At 51.4% G+C, this 14,331-nt stretch overlaps 1 protein-coding gene across 2 annotated transcripts in view; it reads right to left on the bottom strand.

The window, feature by feature from the left end:
- Nucleotides 1–719: 719 nt before the first annotated feature.
- zfpm2a (zinc finger protein, FOG family member 2a) overlaps nt 720–14,331 on the bottom strand; it is a 102,515-nt gene continuing 88,903 nt past the window's right edge. For both annotated transcript variants that reach the window (XM_037454432.2, XM_037454431.2), the window contains exons 6-8: nt 4,396–4,602; nt 3,636–3,863; nt 720–3,355 (exon numbers count right to left, since the gene is read on the bottom strand). In XM_037454432.2, coding sequence (XP_037310329.2) covers nt 804–3,355; nt 3,636–3,863; nt 4,396–4,602 — 2,987 coding nt within the window. In that variant the 3' untranslated portion in view covers nt 720–803. The remainder of the gene's footprint in view (nt 3,356–3,635; nt 3,864–4,395; nt 4,603–14,331) is intronic.

The raw sequence follows: 14,331 nt of genomic DNA, 5'->3' as shown, positions 1-14,331 counted from the left end.
AAATTTCAAAAAGGGAGACCAAAGTGTATCATCCAACGGAAATACGAGTACTATACAAGAATGCTGCCATCGTCATGAAAACATCCACATCTGAGTTGAAGAAAAGAGACAGGGACAAACAGCCACATATGTATGCAAAGCCATGTGCATATGTCGAAAATGTGAGATGCAGGGTTGTGCCTGGTTATCACCCCCAAATGGTGATTTATTTAAGGCAAAACACGTCATTAGTAGCAATCTGCAAGTGACATTTTGGGCATATACAGAAACTGGTACAGCAAATAAGAATACACAAGTGCCTCAGTAGCTATTTTTGTGTCTAAAATGCATCTCATTTTTGTATTGTCTGTTTCATTGAGCCTACACTACAGTGTAAACAATGTGTGCTACACAAGAATGACTATACAATTACATTACAAACAACTCTGATATAAATTTCATTTTGAATTTAAATTAATATCACTACTCCTATTAATACTGATTGTAAAATAAATTAATGTGAAAGTGGCACCAATATTATTCTTGATTCATTTTTCTTTCTCTTTTTTTCTTTTTTTTTTTAACCAATGGTTTTGCATTTTTAAGTTTTAAAACGATGAAAGAAGAAGCTTCTCTTGATTGTCCACAAGCAGCGCTTAGCACTGCGTGATGCACTATTCCAGACACAACAGTGTACCAAAACAAAAGGAGGGAAAAAAGGGGGGTGAAAGTTTGGTGGGGGGGGGGGGGGGGGGGGGTAAAAGGTGTGGGAGGGAGAAGAAGAAGAAGAAGAAGAAGAAGAAGAAGCGCGCCTCCTTCTTAACTTATTTGACATGCTCTGCAGCGTGTGATGAACAGTAAAACTTCTTGTGGGTGATAAAGTTTGACAGGTTGTTGAACTGGATGTCACACAGGCGGCAGTACTTTCCGCTTCCAGAGCCGTTGACGCCCTTGTTGGCCGCCGGCGGCGCCTCCTCGCTCGGGGACTTGGAGGAAGGCGACATGTTCTCGTTGGAGTCGGCCTGGTGCTCGCCGGCCCACGTGGGCGACGGATTGGCCGGCTGGCCGTCTGCCTGGGGCTGGTTCTCCTGCTGGGGGGGAGCTGTGCCCGAACGCTCCTCGGCCTTGTGCCCCCCGTTGACGATGACCATGCCCCGGTTTTTGGGGAGCAGGGGAAGGGGCTCCTTGCCAGGGTGGGGGCAGCCATTAGCAGCGGGCTGCTGGGCCTGCTCTCGGGCCGCTCCGCCCTCTCCTCCCCCTGTGCCTCCTCCCCCGTTGACGCTCTGCTCCTGCTCGCTGGCCTCCCCCTGCATCGCTGGTCCCCCGGTCACGTAGTCGGTTGGCTTTATCCCGAAATACGGCGATAGCTGCTCGGAACCTTTCGCCTTCTTTATTGCTCCGGGATAAAGGCAGTGGGGCAGGAACATGTTCTTGCTCTCGTCTTTGGACGGGATGAGCTGGGGTTCGGCAAAAGGCTTGAGTCCCGCCAGGTGAGGGGGGAACAAGCCTCCGTTCTGCACCGCCCCCTTCCCGTTGCCGTTCTTCTCGCATTTGCCCGGGCTCTTATCGTAGACGTCATCGGGGCTGTTGTTGCCTTCGCTCTTCACATCTGGGAACATGGTCGGCTCCAGGCTGCCCGTCTCGTTGTGTACTTGCTGCTGTTGTTGCTGAGCGGCGGCTGCGGCTGCGGCAGCGGCGGCGGCAGCTGTTGCGGGGCAAAAGTTCTGTTTGTGCGCCAGGTAGTTCTCCACCTTGTTAAAACTTATCTTGCACACGGCACATTCGTGGTAGTCCAACAGTCTTTTAGGGGAGCTACATGTCTTGTCGGAGACGGGCGAACACTTTTTGCTGAGATCGATGGGGGCGTCCAGCTCGTGCTGCTCCACCGTATTGCATTTGGGAGCCACAATAGGTTTAGTGACGGTCAAGGAGGCCTCCAGGTGTTTGGGCACCATACCAGGGAAGATGTCACAGCGCGGGTGGAAGCGCTCCGCCAGGCTCTCCGCAGCCTCCTGCGATGTACAAGGGTTCATCGGAGGAACTCCGAGGAAACCTGGCTGGCCCATGGGGTTCCTCTGGTGCTCCTGGTCCGGGAGACACATCTCGTACATCTTCCTGCGCTTGCGGGCCCTTATGGTTCTCTGCATGGAGGGTACCTTGTTGCTGGACATGCGTTTCATGGGCGGGTCGTGACGCGTGGCGCAGTAGTACTGCTTGTGGACCATGAAGGTCTCGTGGCGGCTGAAGGTGATGTTGCAGGCCTCGCAGGTCGTCTTGTTCGGGTCATTGTCACTCTCCACCAAACCCGTGGTGGGGCTTTTGCCCTCCAACGGCTTTCCGTTCAGCCTCTCCTCGGCCCCGGTCGGGGTGGAGATCTTCTTCACCTGTCCGGCTAGATCCTTATCAGAGCCTTTGGCCCCAGCGTTGATCATGTCCAACACATTGGAGTTCAGACAGGCAGACTGCATGATGTGGTTGTCGGCCTCTGCAGGGTGGCAGCTGGTCAACATGCTGACGGAGCTGTGGCCGCTGTTGGGGCTCACCGCCTCGGGTACCTTATCCGAGAGGGCGGAGAAGTCCGGGGACTTGGCCATGTGGTTCCAGCGGCTGTTACAGTAGTGCTTTTTGTGGACCAAGTAGTTGTCCAGGTTGCTGAAGGTGATATTGCATTCGAAACAGGTGGCCCCTTTGGGCATTAGGGGACTGTAGATGACAGGGGGGTAGCTGTTCCCTCCGTGGCGCAGCCTCCGGTGAACGAGCTCTGACATCTTAGCGAGGATCTCGGAAGCCTGCGGGACTACTGAAATGTCTTGGGAGAAAGCAAACTGAGACAAGAAGGGGCCCATGGGAAACGTGGGCATGTTATGCTGCACAGGAGAGGAGGCCAGCCGGGGGCTGGAGGGCTCAGACTTGATCCTAGTGTAAGAAAAACTTGCTTTGCTGCCGGGGTGGGCCTCTCCCTTCTGAGCAGACAGCATGGGCTTCTTCTCGGCCTTGTCAGCTTCCCCGTCTGTGCTGGTCTCCTTGTGGAGGGTCCCTTTGGGACTTCCCAGCAGAGCATCCTTCCTGTTGGCCAGCTCAGCGCGGGCCTGCTGCTGCTGCTGCTGCTGCTGGAGGCTCTCCTCGGGCCCCCTGGGGGAAAGCTCGGTGCCGTCGCCTTCCCTGTGAAGTTTGCTGCCGTGTCCATGTAAGTCCTGATGCTGTAAGAGTTCCCTGTGGCTCTGGAAGCTGATATGGCAGTGATTGCATCTGAAGGCCGCCTGTGACAGGTGAGACATGATGTGATGCTGGAATGTAATAAGAGAATCCGCCGTGTAGTTACAGATTGTGCATTTCAAGCTGGTGCCAGGAGGGAGGCTCTCTTCCATTTTGACACCTGTGAAGGAGATAAAAGGGAGAAATGCTCAGAATCTCGCCTCCCACTTCTCCTCTCGAGTTAACTGTAGGAACCATCAAACGCTCATGCATTATGCCAAGCTTATTCCCATGCACTAGATATTTTTTCCGCTCAAGGATAAACTGTCAGCCGTGGTAGCTGATGTGTATATAGCTGTGCTGTCCTTCTAAAACACTTTGCAGACCCCCTTCCTTTCAGCAATGAATGGAAAGTACCATTATGAACAAAACCCCTGGTTTTTGAACACGCCGTCACTCACCGCTGTGCGAGGTGCTCAGGTGCATCTCCAGGGCCCTGGCCCCGGAGAAGCTCTTGTTGCACTGCGGGAAGGGACACATGCTGGCCGTCTGATGGGGGCCGTTGTCGCTGTCCTCCACCACCGTCTCTGGCTCCCTCTGCCGCCCGCTGCAGTAGTACATCAGATGGGCCTGCAGGTTCCTCTCGCTGCGAAACCAGATTCCACATGCCTTGCAAGGGAAGATGTCCTCTGGGGGGGACACGGAAAGGGGACAGAGGGGACACGATATCAGGGTATATCCAGCACTTTCATATTCATGCACAAAGATAAAGAGCTTTCACACAGACACACACTCCTCCTCCTCCACTTCTACAGCTCTGACTCTCAAAGCCGTGTTAAAAAGGCTTTTCCCACAAAATCCTCAGCTGCTGCGTATCGCTGCGTTGCTACCACTCGGGTTTGGTGCCCTTTCTCAAGGGCAAACAAGAACACTGGACCATCTGCTTACAGAAGCCTCCCTGTCGAGCTGAACCCAGATAGCCCTCGCTAAGTAAACAAACACACTATTTGCATGAGGCGTGTATTTTGCAATTAACACGTTCGTGCGAGCCTCGGTGTGTTTATGTGAACCCAAAAACTTGAAGGTCGACGGCTCTTATCTCCAGTGCAGAGACTCATCTGGGTTAATCTACGCCCGGCGGAGACGAGGCTCCTTGTTAAGCAGGTGACTGAGTGCAGAAAGAAGGGGGGGGGAGAGAGAGAGAGAGAGAGAGAGACTCACTGTTGACGATGGCGGTGGGCAGGATGGACGCCATGGCGGCCTGCTGCGGCAGGAGCTGGATGCTGTCCAGCAGCCTGGCTGGGTACATGCCCTCGCTCAGAGACATGTGGTTCACCGCCTGCAGACGCGAGTCAAAGTCCACGGCGAACGCCACCAGCTCCTCGCCCTCCATCATGTTCTTGGTGGTGGTGCACCACAGTTGGCCACCTGGACAAAGAGAGACGGAGGAGACCATTTGGATGCTGCGAGCGGAGCAAACGGAGCGGAAGGACTGGTGCCGGCGTTCGCCGTGGTTGCCGCGGACAACATCGTACGTTGGAACGGCGGTTGTGGCGCTCGCAGCGTTGGCAAAATGACATTCAAAGGTCTTTCCAAAATCAGTCCACGGGTGCACATGGGAATGAGAATATATGTTGTTGGCAAAATTGGGGGGGGGGGGTGGAGCCCTTTTAATAGGTCATTTCTGTCTTTTCAATGACACTTCCACGTCTCCTCCTCAGCCGGAGTAGACCGTAGCCCACAGACGCTGGTGCTCGCACACCGAGACAGGTCCTTCATATTATTAGATTGTTGTGTTTTGGGATTAAGCATTCCTCTGAAATCTTCTGAACATATTCATTAAGTCACAGAAAGGGGAAGGAAGCGGGGAGGGGACAGAGTGAAGGTTTTAGCTTAGATAATAATTTATCTCGGCACATGACAGGCTTTTCAGCTGCACTTCATTTTCCATTGAAGAGATTAAAGTTTTTAATGTGACTATTTACAGAAATCTGGCCGGGGAGATAACAACAAACCATGATACGCGCCTGCTAAATGGCAGAATTAGGACATTGTTTCTGAGGAAAGCCGGACAATTAATTAAAGCGCCGGTGTTGGCTCTCAAAGATGTGCAAACATGACGACGGGAGTGTCAGGCTGAGGGGGGACATGTGATTTTGAGCCCCGGCTGATGTGGAATAAAGAGAATGGTGAAGAGAGAGGTGTGAAAAGACGTGCGCGCACGCATACACGCATGCATCTCTGATTACTCATGTGTAAACCCCCCCCCCGCCCGTAGAGGAAGCCAAGGTGCCCCAGTGCACCACAACAAAGCAAAGCGTTAGGGAGTCACACACTGCAAATCACACGTTCTCATTGTGGAAATGTGCCCCATTATTTTAATTCCAAATTGATTATTACAGATTTCACGTTAGTATTTTGATTAAAACCTTCGCGGACCCTTCCTATCTACCAGTGAAGTGCTGGAAATGAGACCTGCACAAACGTGTCAAAGGAGTGAAATAATATTAAAATATGCTGTCTGTCTGTCTGTGTGTGTGTGTGTGTGTGTGTGTGTGTGTGTCAGCGGCGCTTTAAAGAGCAGCGCCTATCTGTCGGCCAATCTGCTGTGACGAGGCGCGCACTTCAGGCCGCTCCACTTCATCGTTTTGATTCTGTCATACCACACACTGCCTGGAGAGGCCCTTGGAATTTTTATCTCCTAATTAAAATAACAAAACTCCCCTCCACTGTCTGCCCAAGTTACCATCAAGGTAGATCCAAACTGCCAGCCACAATGGCGGGGAGCGAATCGCAGGCGCAGCCACAAAAGTTTCCCGCCTCCGCAAAGAGAATTATGAACGAGGCCCCGCGCCCCCCTCCCCCCCGATACAAATCAGTGTTTTTCTTTTGGATCGACCCAAATCAAAGACGCTGCTCGCTTCCCCTCAGTCCAAAACGAAGCCGATTAAATGTTTTTACTGCGCTTTCTCTTTACGGCAGAACATGCACTGCGATGGCCTCCCGTCAGCCAAGAGGGCTGCGCATCCATCTGTTGTGTGCAAGCAGTGCTGGAAGTGGGTTTTTAGGACTGCGTGACTCGTTACAGTCACCCAACCACGACGTGCTGCGAGGGTGCATGAGCTCCAGCCGCAGGACTACGGCTTAAAACTACACAACAAAGCTGTGAGAGTTGTAATAATAGATTTCATTTCGGCTTCTGGCTTCACACGCGCACACGTGTTAGGAATGTGTGGTGGTGCGGCCGTATCTATCAACGCTGACCGAAGTGCACGGAGGAAGAGGCCAGGCGTGGAAAACACAGAGGCCCAATTAATTCAGGAGCTCAAGGCAGACGCCATTCGTGGCCGTTTCCCTTCTGCCGGTGCTTCTCAGCGCAGGTGATCGAAATCAACGGAACGCAGGAGACCCACGACAACACCGTGAAGGGGTCAAGAGTTGAAGCGAAACAACTGGAACCCCCCCCCCACTCGCCCGCCAGTGGTGAAACTGGGGGAAAGGCCGAGGGGAAAAGTGCAGCTTGCGATTTGCACTTGTTTGCCTGCTGACTGTCGGCGGCGAGCTGCCTTTGTGCGGTGGCCAATGCAGTTGGAACGGCGGCTATTGTCTGAGTCCTCCTGCAGAGCACCTGATAAAAGAATAAAGAACTATGACATATTCCAAAAACAATGGAGGAATTAAAGGGAGACAATAGGCCAGCTGCCTCATTAAAACAATCAAAAAACGGCATCCTGTACGTAGTCCAGATAATTAAAAAGTCTCTCAGCAGCGTATCCAGCGGCTCGCCGCGGCCCTGAGACGCCGCTCCGCTGGCTGCGTGCCCTCTGCTCACTCCTCCCTTTTGATTAGCGCTGCATTTGAACGCGCAGTTGAAGATGAACGTACGAGGGAATTCATGAAACAAAAATTATAACGCAGACCCCCCCCTTTTCCCTCTTCTATAAGCACTTATAAACTAATCAAATGTCTCAGGATGAATCACAGGGACTCGGGGGGGCGCCTGTCGCCTCCCTTTGCCTAAAGCCCCGAGAGATTTCAAAGTGCAGGCATCACAGGGCATTTTTTAATTTGCTCACTTTAAATGACTTTATAAGAAAACGGATGTGTACAGTATCTGTGTATGTGGGGGAGGTCGAGGGGCGAGGGGGGCTGGGGGGGGGGGGGGGGCAGGGAGAATAGAGCATGAGATACTTGAGCAGGAATAATTTCCCCCTCCAAACCGTGCTGCCGACCACCATATCTTAATGAAACCCGAGAACAAATCTCTCACGCCTCGCGCAAAAAAGCCGAGAGACAACAAAGCCGAAAAAAAGAGAAATACTAAAAAAAATAACAGAAGGGGTGCGGATAATTAAACTGGCCTGAAGACAGGTATTCAGAAATGTTGGTGTGTAAACAGCACAACTCTTTAATATGAGCTGTAAAATGCGTAGTTAAGCACATCAGCACTCGCCTCTCCCATCTGTCCAAACACATTACCCAAGCACCACTGCACCGGCAGACCCACATGACAGGGAGGGGCTCAATGGGAGGCATCCAGGAGTCACGTGCCTTAAAGCACCACGGTGCAAGGTGTGACGCTTTTGGCATTTTGAAGGAGCAAAAAGTTTCACATCTACATCCAATTTCCCTTTGTTCGCCTTAAAGGAGCAGAATTACCACACAAACTTTTAATTCTTTCAGTTGTCGTCTGCGTCTATTTCCCCCCCCCTCCTGCGCGCTAACTGCGATTCTTAATTGCAGAGTGAGGCTAGTGGCGCCCGGAGCCACAGAGAGGGTTGTAATTAAAGACCTCTCTACTCCTCTTGTCTCCACATCAGCTCCCCAAACTCCTCCCGGTCAAACGGGAACTAGCTTCCCGCGCATATCAAGTACCTGCGTCGGAGCTGCTGTTAGCCGTCGTTATTTATTTCACTTCCCTGGGATCCGGTTTGCACCAACAGACCGATACAGGGGCCGCTCCCAGACAGCAGACAGCTCAGGCGTTATGGGAGGCCTCCTCCCAAATGCAGGTGAATATTTGGGTCCGGTGTGGGTAGAACACGCATATCAGGGATGGCAGAGAGGGAGACGCTGAGTTAGAACATGATTCACGGTGTTATTGACGGTACACTAAACTAGAATTAGCTGACTCTACTATTATTTCCCCATGGCAGTGATGCAGATTGACTCCCTCCCGCCACCAGGAGGCGCTCTTCTCATGCTCTACCCGCAAGAGGACGTGCTTTGTGCGCGTGCTTGCTGTGATGATGCAGAGACGGCGCGCGAAGGAGCTACAGATCGTTTCTCTCTCGTGAGAAATGTCTTCGGAAGAGAAAAGACATTCGTCTGTATCTTTAGCTTGAATGTCGGAACAAAATTCTTGTCTCCTATTTTTATGTTTAATAACCCTGCTTGTTGTAGACGAGTTGCCGTGATGGCAGTGATTAAGCATACCAGAAAGTTTATTTTATTTCATATTCCTCAATTATTTTTAACGTCAATTTAATTTAATTTAGTTTTTACATTGTTATTATTTTTGACGTTTCTAAATTGAAAAGGAAAACAATGTACGTCCCAGAGGAATAGATTTGAGTAAATATGTGTTTACACACATGTTTACAGAGCGCTGGCCTCGTGGCGCGTGACCCAAGAAGCAGGAAGAAGAAAAGAAACGCACGCGGATCCATCCCTCCTTCACTGCAGCGTTCACACTCGTTTTTTGCATCAAGTGTTTTTTTTGTGTGTGTGCAGATATAGCCGGCAAACAAGCGCTCATTGATGGCCTCGAGCGGATGGCACGCGGGTCAGAATCCACAAATTAAAAAAAAAAAAAAAAAAAAAGTCTTCCCTGGGGAGCGCGCGCGCGCCGTGTACATTCCCAACAAAGACATTAAAACAGCGCGCCGCCGAACAATGTCATTCAGCGCACATTCATCATGTCTGAAGACGCACAACGCTGCGGTGATTCAGCGAATGTTTTCCAAAAGAAAAGAAAAAAAGAATTAAAACGTTTCACTTTGAAATAAAAAAGAAGGCAGTGTCCCGTTAGTCTCTGGAGACGCTTGTTCGACACAGTGAGAACGACACGGGCAGCAGGATGTTTGCCTGGTAATGGTGTTGTAATCAGAGAGAGAGAGAGAATAGAAAAACTCGAAATGTGAATTAGCAGCTATGATAGACTGCAATGCAATGTTTTCAATGCATACAAACGTACTCCTAATGGAGGACAATTTAAAACTCCAAGCAGCACCTGTTTTACTCTGATTTTTAAACAAACAATTTGAACATTCTCCAAAAAAAAATAATTGCAAAAGAAAATACATATAGTTTTTTTTTATTTGCTTGGATGAAATGTCAAATATATATATATAGATATAAATATATACATCTATATATATATATATATATTACTCCTGTCAACGCTAAAAAGCTATGGAGGATCATTCTCGCTTTCTCGATTACACGTGTGAGTTCTGCGCTGTCAGTCGGAAACAATAACAGCCCCAAATTGCTCCAGCACAAAGCAGCTCTCATTAGCTGCCACGCACACACACACACACACACACACTCTGTGGGCCCCTCCCTGTTCCACGGCCGAGAGGAGTCCACTCTGACTGGCTCCTTCTCCTGCTCCACGCTGCTTTATTCTTTATTTGGACAGGTTCGCCCCGCTGAGCGCTCCATTAGCCGTCTCTCTCCCCGGGTAGTGCTGCCTGAGTCCCGGCTGGGGCCGGTCGACATGTGTTTACTGCTGGCCCCCGCTGCGCCGGCAGGCTGGTCCGAGGGCCCCGTCCTGACCGAGCCCTGCTAATGGGACCAGAAGACCCCATTGTGACAGGGCACCGCCGTGTCGCTGTGCCCCCCCCCCCCCCCCCCCTCCCTCTCTCCCTCTCTCCAGCTGCGGCCCCGTGGCCCCTGCCCCCTTTACCCATTATGCCTCGGTGGGAGCAGGTGAACGGCGGAGGGCCAGAGCCGGTGAGCCCGGTTTGTCCTGGGAGAGCGGCGCGCCATCGCCCCGCGCCTCAGTGGCTCCTCCAACATGGCTCCGGCCCCACGCCACAACGGTCGGGCTTGCCAGTCTGTGTGTTTTTAAGTGTGTGTGTGTGTGTGTGGGGGGGGGGGGGGGGGGGGGTTGAATGGCGGATGCCAGCCCTAATGCAAATGCGTGCCGTTTACAAAAATGGGAGCCTCTCTTCTCTTTTGGAAAGGTCTTTTTTGGCTTTTTGGTGCTGCCAGTTATTTTTCTCCATCTCCAGGAAGACAGACAGCCAGGGACCCGTCATCCATTTTGAAATTCAACATCATTGATCTGAGGAAGAGAATGTACGAGGTGTCTTTCTCCCTTCATTTGTGCCTTTAAAACATGCACGCTTCTTTTTTGCAAAGTGCCTCTGTGGCTTATTGGAGGCGTGCTAATGTGCTCACACCACAGCAATGCACACACACACACACACACACACTCTAGTCACCGATCATCCCAGGATGCCCTATGTCTCGGCACCCCTGTAATTCTACATATTGCGTAAAGTATGCGCTAATTAAATGTTGCGTCGGTTTGCGAGGGGAATAAATAATCGGCAGCTAAAAGGCCTAATTGCGTTTGTCACATTGTGTCCCGGTGGCTGGTGCGTCGGGAGCACAGCCGCTGCCCTTGCTCATTGCCATTCTGTCGTCCTGGCAAGCCCCCGCGCTGCCCCAGGTATCACCGCACGGCCATCTGGAGCCGACATCTGTCTCTCTATTGATCACAAGGGTTTAGCACTTGATCAAACAGACTGCGACAGGAAATTGCTCTTTTCCCCACAGAAAAGGCCAATCGCCTGCGTGAGGGTAATAGAGTGGAACTGAGTTGCAGCGGCGGCGCAGCGGGGCAGGCGCTCCGCGGGCGCAGGCGGCCAGGGAGCCGGGCAGGCGGGCAGCGGCGGCCCCAGGATGGCATCAGGGTCCACCGCCGCCGCAGCGACACGTGTGTCACCGAGGTTATGGGTGACAGTTTTACAGTTGCTACTGCGACATTGCTGTCACTTCTGGTTAAAACGCCCCCCCCCCCCCCCCAATACACATTTGAAGAGCATAATATATCTTTCAAGTCACTCAGGTGCTCGTCTAACGAAACAGCTGCCGCCAACCGCTTGGAAATAAAAGCTGGAGGCCGGTGAAATAGGCTCCACGATAAGGCCGCCAGATGGTGGCAAATTTATGTATTTCTCCTGAAAAAACAACAACACAAGGCCTTTCTGTCGGTCTTCACGATAATTAAAACAAACCACCGAGATGGACTTCTAGCGCTGTCAAAAACGGTAAGAAAATGAACGTGTCCTCGCTGGTTTCTTCAGTGGAGATCAGCGCGGCCTGAGGGGGGGGGGGCGCTCCTCAACGCGTGCTACAGCGATCCAAAAAATAGTGGCTTCTCCCCGCCCCGGCGTGCTTTCCAGGCACTCGCTGGTAACATCGTGTTTAGCGAGTATGGACGATTTCATACCGAAGGTGACATTTTATTTGGCATTGTTGCGGAAAAAAATAAAAATGTAATTGTTCCTGCAGAGAGCGAGATATGTTTTCCCCTTGCCTACAGTGCCGGGGTTGTCCTCTGGAATATGATGCAAATTTTTTTGGATTGCAGAAACTAATTCCTCCCCTGCACCCCTGTACGCCCCCCAATCCCCCCCCCCCCCACCTCAATCCTCCGCCAGCCTCCGTCCTCCCCAGACGAGAGGATTCTGATTAATCGTGTGACCGCCCCTCCGCTTTGCATTTTACACAATCTCACGGCGCCACGGTGAGATGTGTGAGGTGTTTCGCCACTTTTGGCAAGCAGAAAAGACGTAGCCCAAGGAAGAACAAGTCGAAAGTATGAGGGTGGGAAGGGGTGGGTGGAGGAAAAAAAAAAAATATGACCAGGGGACGTGATAAAAAATTATCAGCCAGTGTGTTTTCCTGTTTGGTTTTAATCTACATTTAATTAAATTCTTATCTGCTGTGTGCTTATGGCTGCATTTGAATGGCGAGGCTGCATTCATTATGAATGGTAAAATTGAACTCAGTACATTGTGTGTGGCCCAATAAAGAAACACGACTCTCGCTGCGGTGCATGCGCAGGCTCCGGCAGACATGCGGCAAGAAAACAGGGAAAAAAGCCACCCGACAACAAGTCAATTAAGATCGCTCTTTAAATTACCGCTGTATCAAAACAAGGGGTGGGACCGTGCTCCATAATGCAATCCTGACAGGGGAGGGAGGGCGCGCTTGACTCTCGTTAATATACATCCCATCCGATGCAGCCAATTGGGTCGGCCTGCTTAGAGACCGCGTACAGTTGATTTACTAGTCTGTCACGATAGTTCATAATCGAACGGTGCGAGAGAAAGAAAAAAAAAACAAGAACTGCAACGAGGTCGAAAGGAAAAAACAAGAAATGTCTGCAGCCGTATAACAAGGGTTCCCTCATAAAGATCCTGGTGGTTTATCGGAATGTTAGAGGTCAACAGCAAAGGTCACCGGAGGAATATAGACATATAGTAGACATGCTAAAGAGTTAAATCCAGAGGAGGGGTAAGGGGGGTGGGAGGGGGGCGGTTGTTAATACTATTGACTGAAGACACACAGCTTATAGCGCGGCGCATCATAAGCTAAGAACAATATCGCCAGCAGCCCGGAAAACGTCAGAAAGAAAGAAAAGAGGACCCTGAGCCGATGCTCCAAAGTTGGGCCTCAGCAAAATCCCTAAATCTTCCCATTTGCTTATTCCGAACAGCGTTGGGGGGTTTGGAGCGGGGGGGGGGGGGGTGCCCGTGTTTACAGAGCCGTTCTCATCTCTAGGCCCTGCTCATCCACGGCACTGACACGCGGTGTCGACATGATTAGGGGGTCTGTCTTTGCATAGGGCGGCACATTGGTGTGACTGTGTGACTGTGTGTGTGTGTGTGTGTGGGCGGGGAGGGAGGTGGGGGGGGCAGGGGTGTTCGACCGGCAGATGAATGACTTTGGTGCACCGTGGAGGGATCACAGCAGATAATCGCTCGCGACTGCTGCGCTGGAGCTCTCAGATCGGCTCTTTTAAATAGTGTTTCAGAGTCAAGTCTCTCCAAAGCTTTTCTCTTCCTTGTCTTCTTCTTTTTCTCGCAGGTTAACTCCCACATTTTATGTTCACTGTTTAAAATCTTAACGCAACACGAGCAGCGGAGTGGGAGCAAATATGTCCGGTGGACGTCTGGAGTGGAAATGTCATTGCGATGGGGAGGAGGATGAGGAGGAGCAGGAGGGGTGGGGGTTGTGTGTGTGTGTGGGGGGGGGGGGGGTTAAGATTAGCTGTAGCTCCTCTCAGAGTGGCTTCCTCTCCTCGGCACAAATTTAGGACAGTCGGGGGTTTTAACCTTGGGAGGCGGGGGTTCCCGCGTCGAGCGCGGAGAGACGGGAGGTGGGAGGGGCTCAAGGAATCTGACGTCACCCGAAGGCGTCAAACCGCAGACAAACATTTAACCCGAGTCCAGTGCGAGAGGGCAGACTGTGTGGACACCCCGCTACATAAATTCCAATATCATAAATACTGCTATCACCCAAACAGAGGAGCCATAAAGTAGCGCTGCCTGTGTCTGGGACTATAAACCTCTGGCGTTACTCATAGGGGAACGAACCCCCACGTGCACAATTTACTGCACGAGATCTACCCCCCCGCACCCCACGCCCCCCCCCTTTGTTTATCTTTTAAATTAGCCCACTTTATCACCCTCCCGCATAAGCAAATCGCACGCAGTGTGTGTTGTTTTAACATTTGATATGCCGTCCAGGAGATTCATTTCTCCCCCCCCCCCCACCACCCCCCCACCAATTCAATTGTCTCCCCCCGTATCCCGCTGCCATAGGCCTCATCAGGCCCCATCACCTGTTCGTTATCACCGGCCGTCCTGTTCGGGGGCTCTTGAAGCGGTGCCATGGCGCCGGCGCCCGGCTAACAGCAGGTCTCTGAACTTCTCACGCTTGATGGCGGAGGCTGGGAAATCGCGCTAACAACTAATTAACATCATAAAGAGCGCTTTAAATGGACGGACGACACCTGCAACCTTCATTTGCACACGCCAACGCAATATTACCTGTGTTTTCTTTCCTCTTCTTTTTTAATTTTTTGCAGATAACGTGTGCATTTTTTTAACACCTCTTTAGAATATTCATCTTTTT

The sequence above is a fragment of the Pungitius pungitius genome, chromosome 11 (assembly GCF_949316345.1).
Source record: "Pungitius pungitius chromosome 11, fPunPun2.1, whole genome shotgun sequence".
Taxonomy (NCBI): domain Eukaryota; kingdom Metazoa; phylum Chordata; class Actinopteri; order Perciformes; family Gasterosteidae; genus Pungitius; species Pungitius pungitius.
The sequence above is the reverse complement of the archived record's forward strand: the minus strand, read 5'-3'. Positions and strand labels throughout refer to the sequence as shown.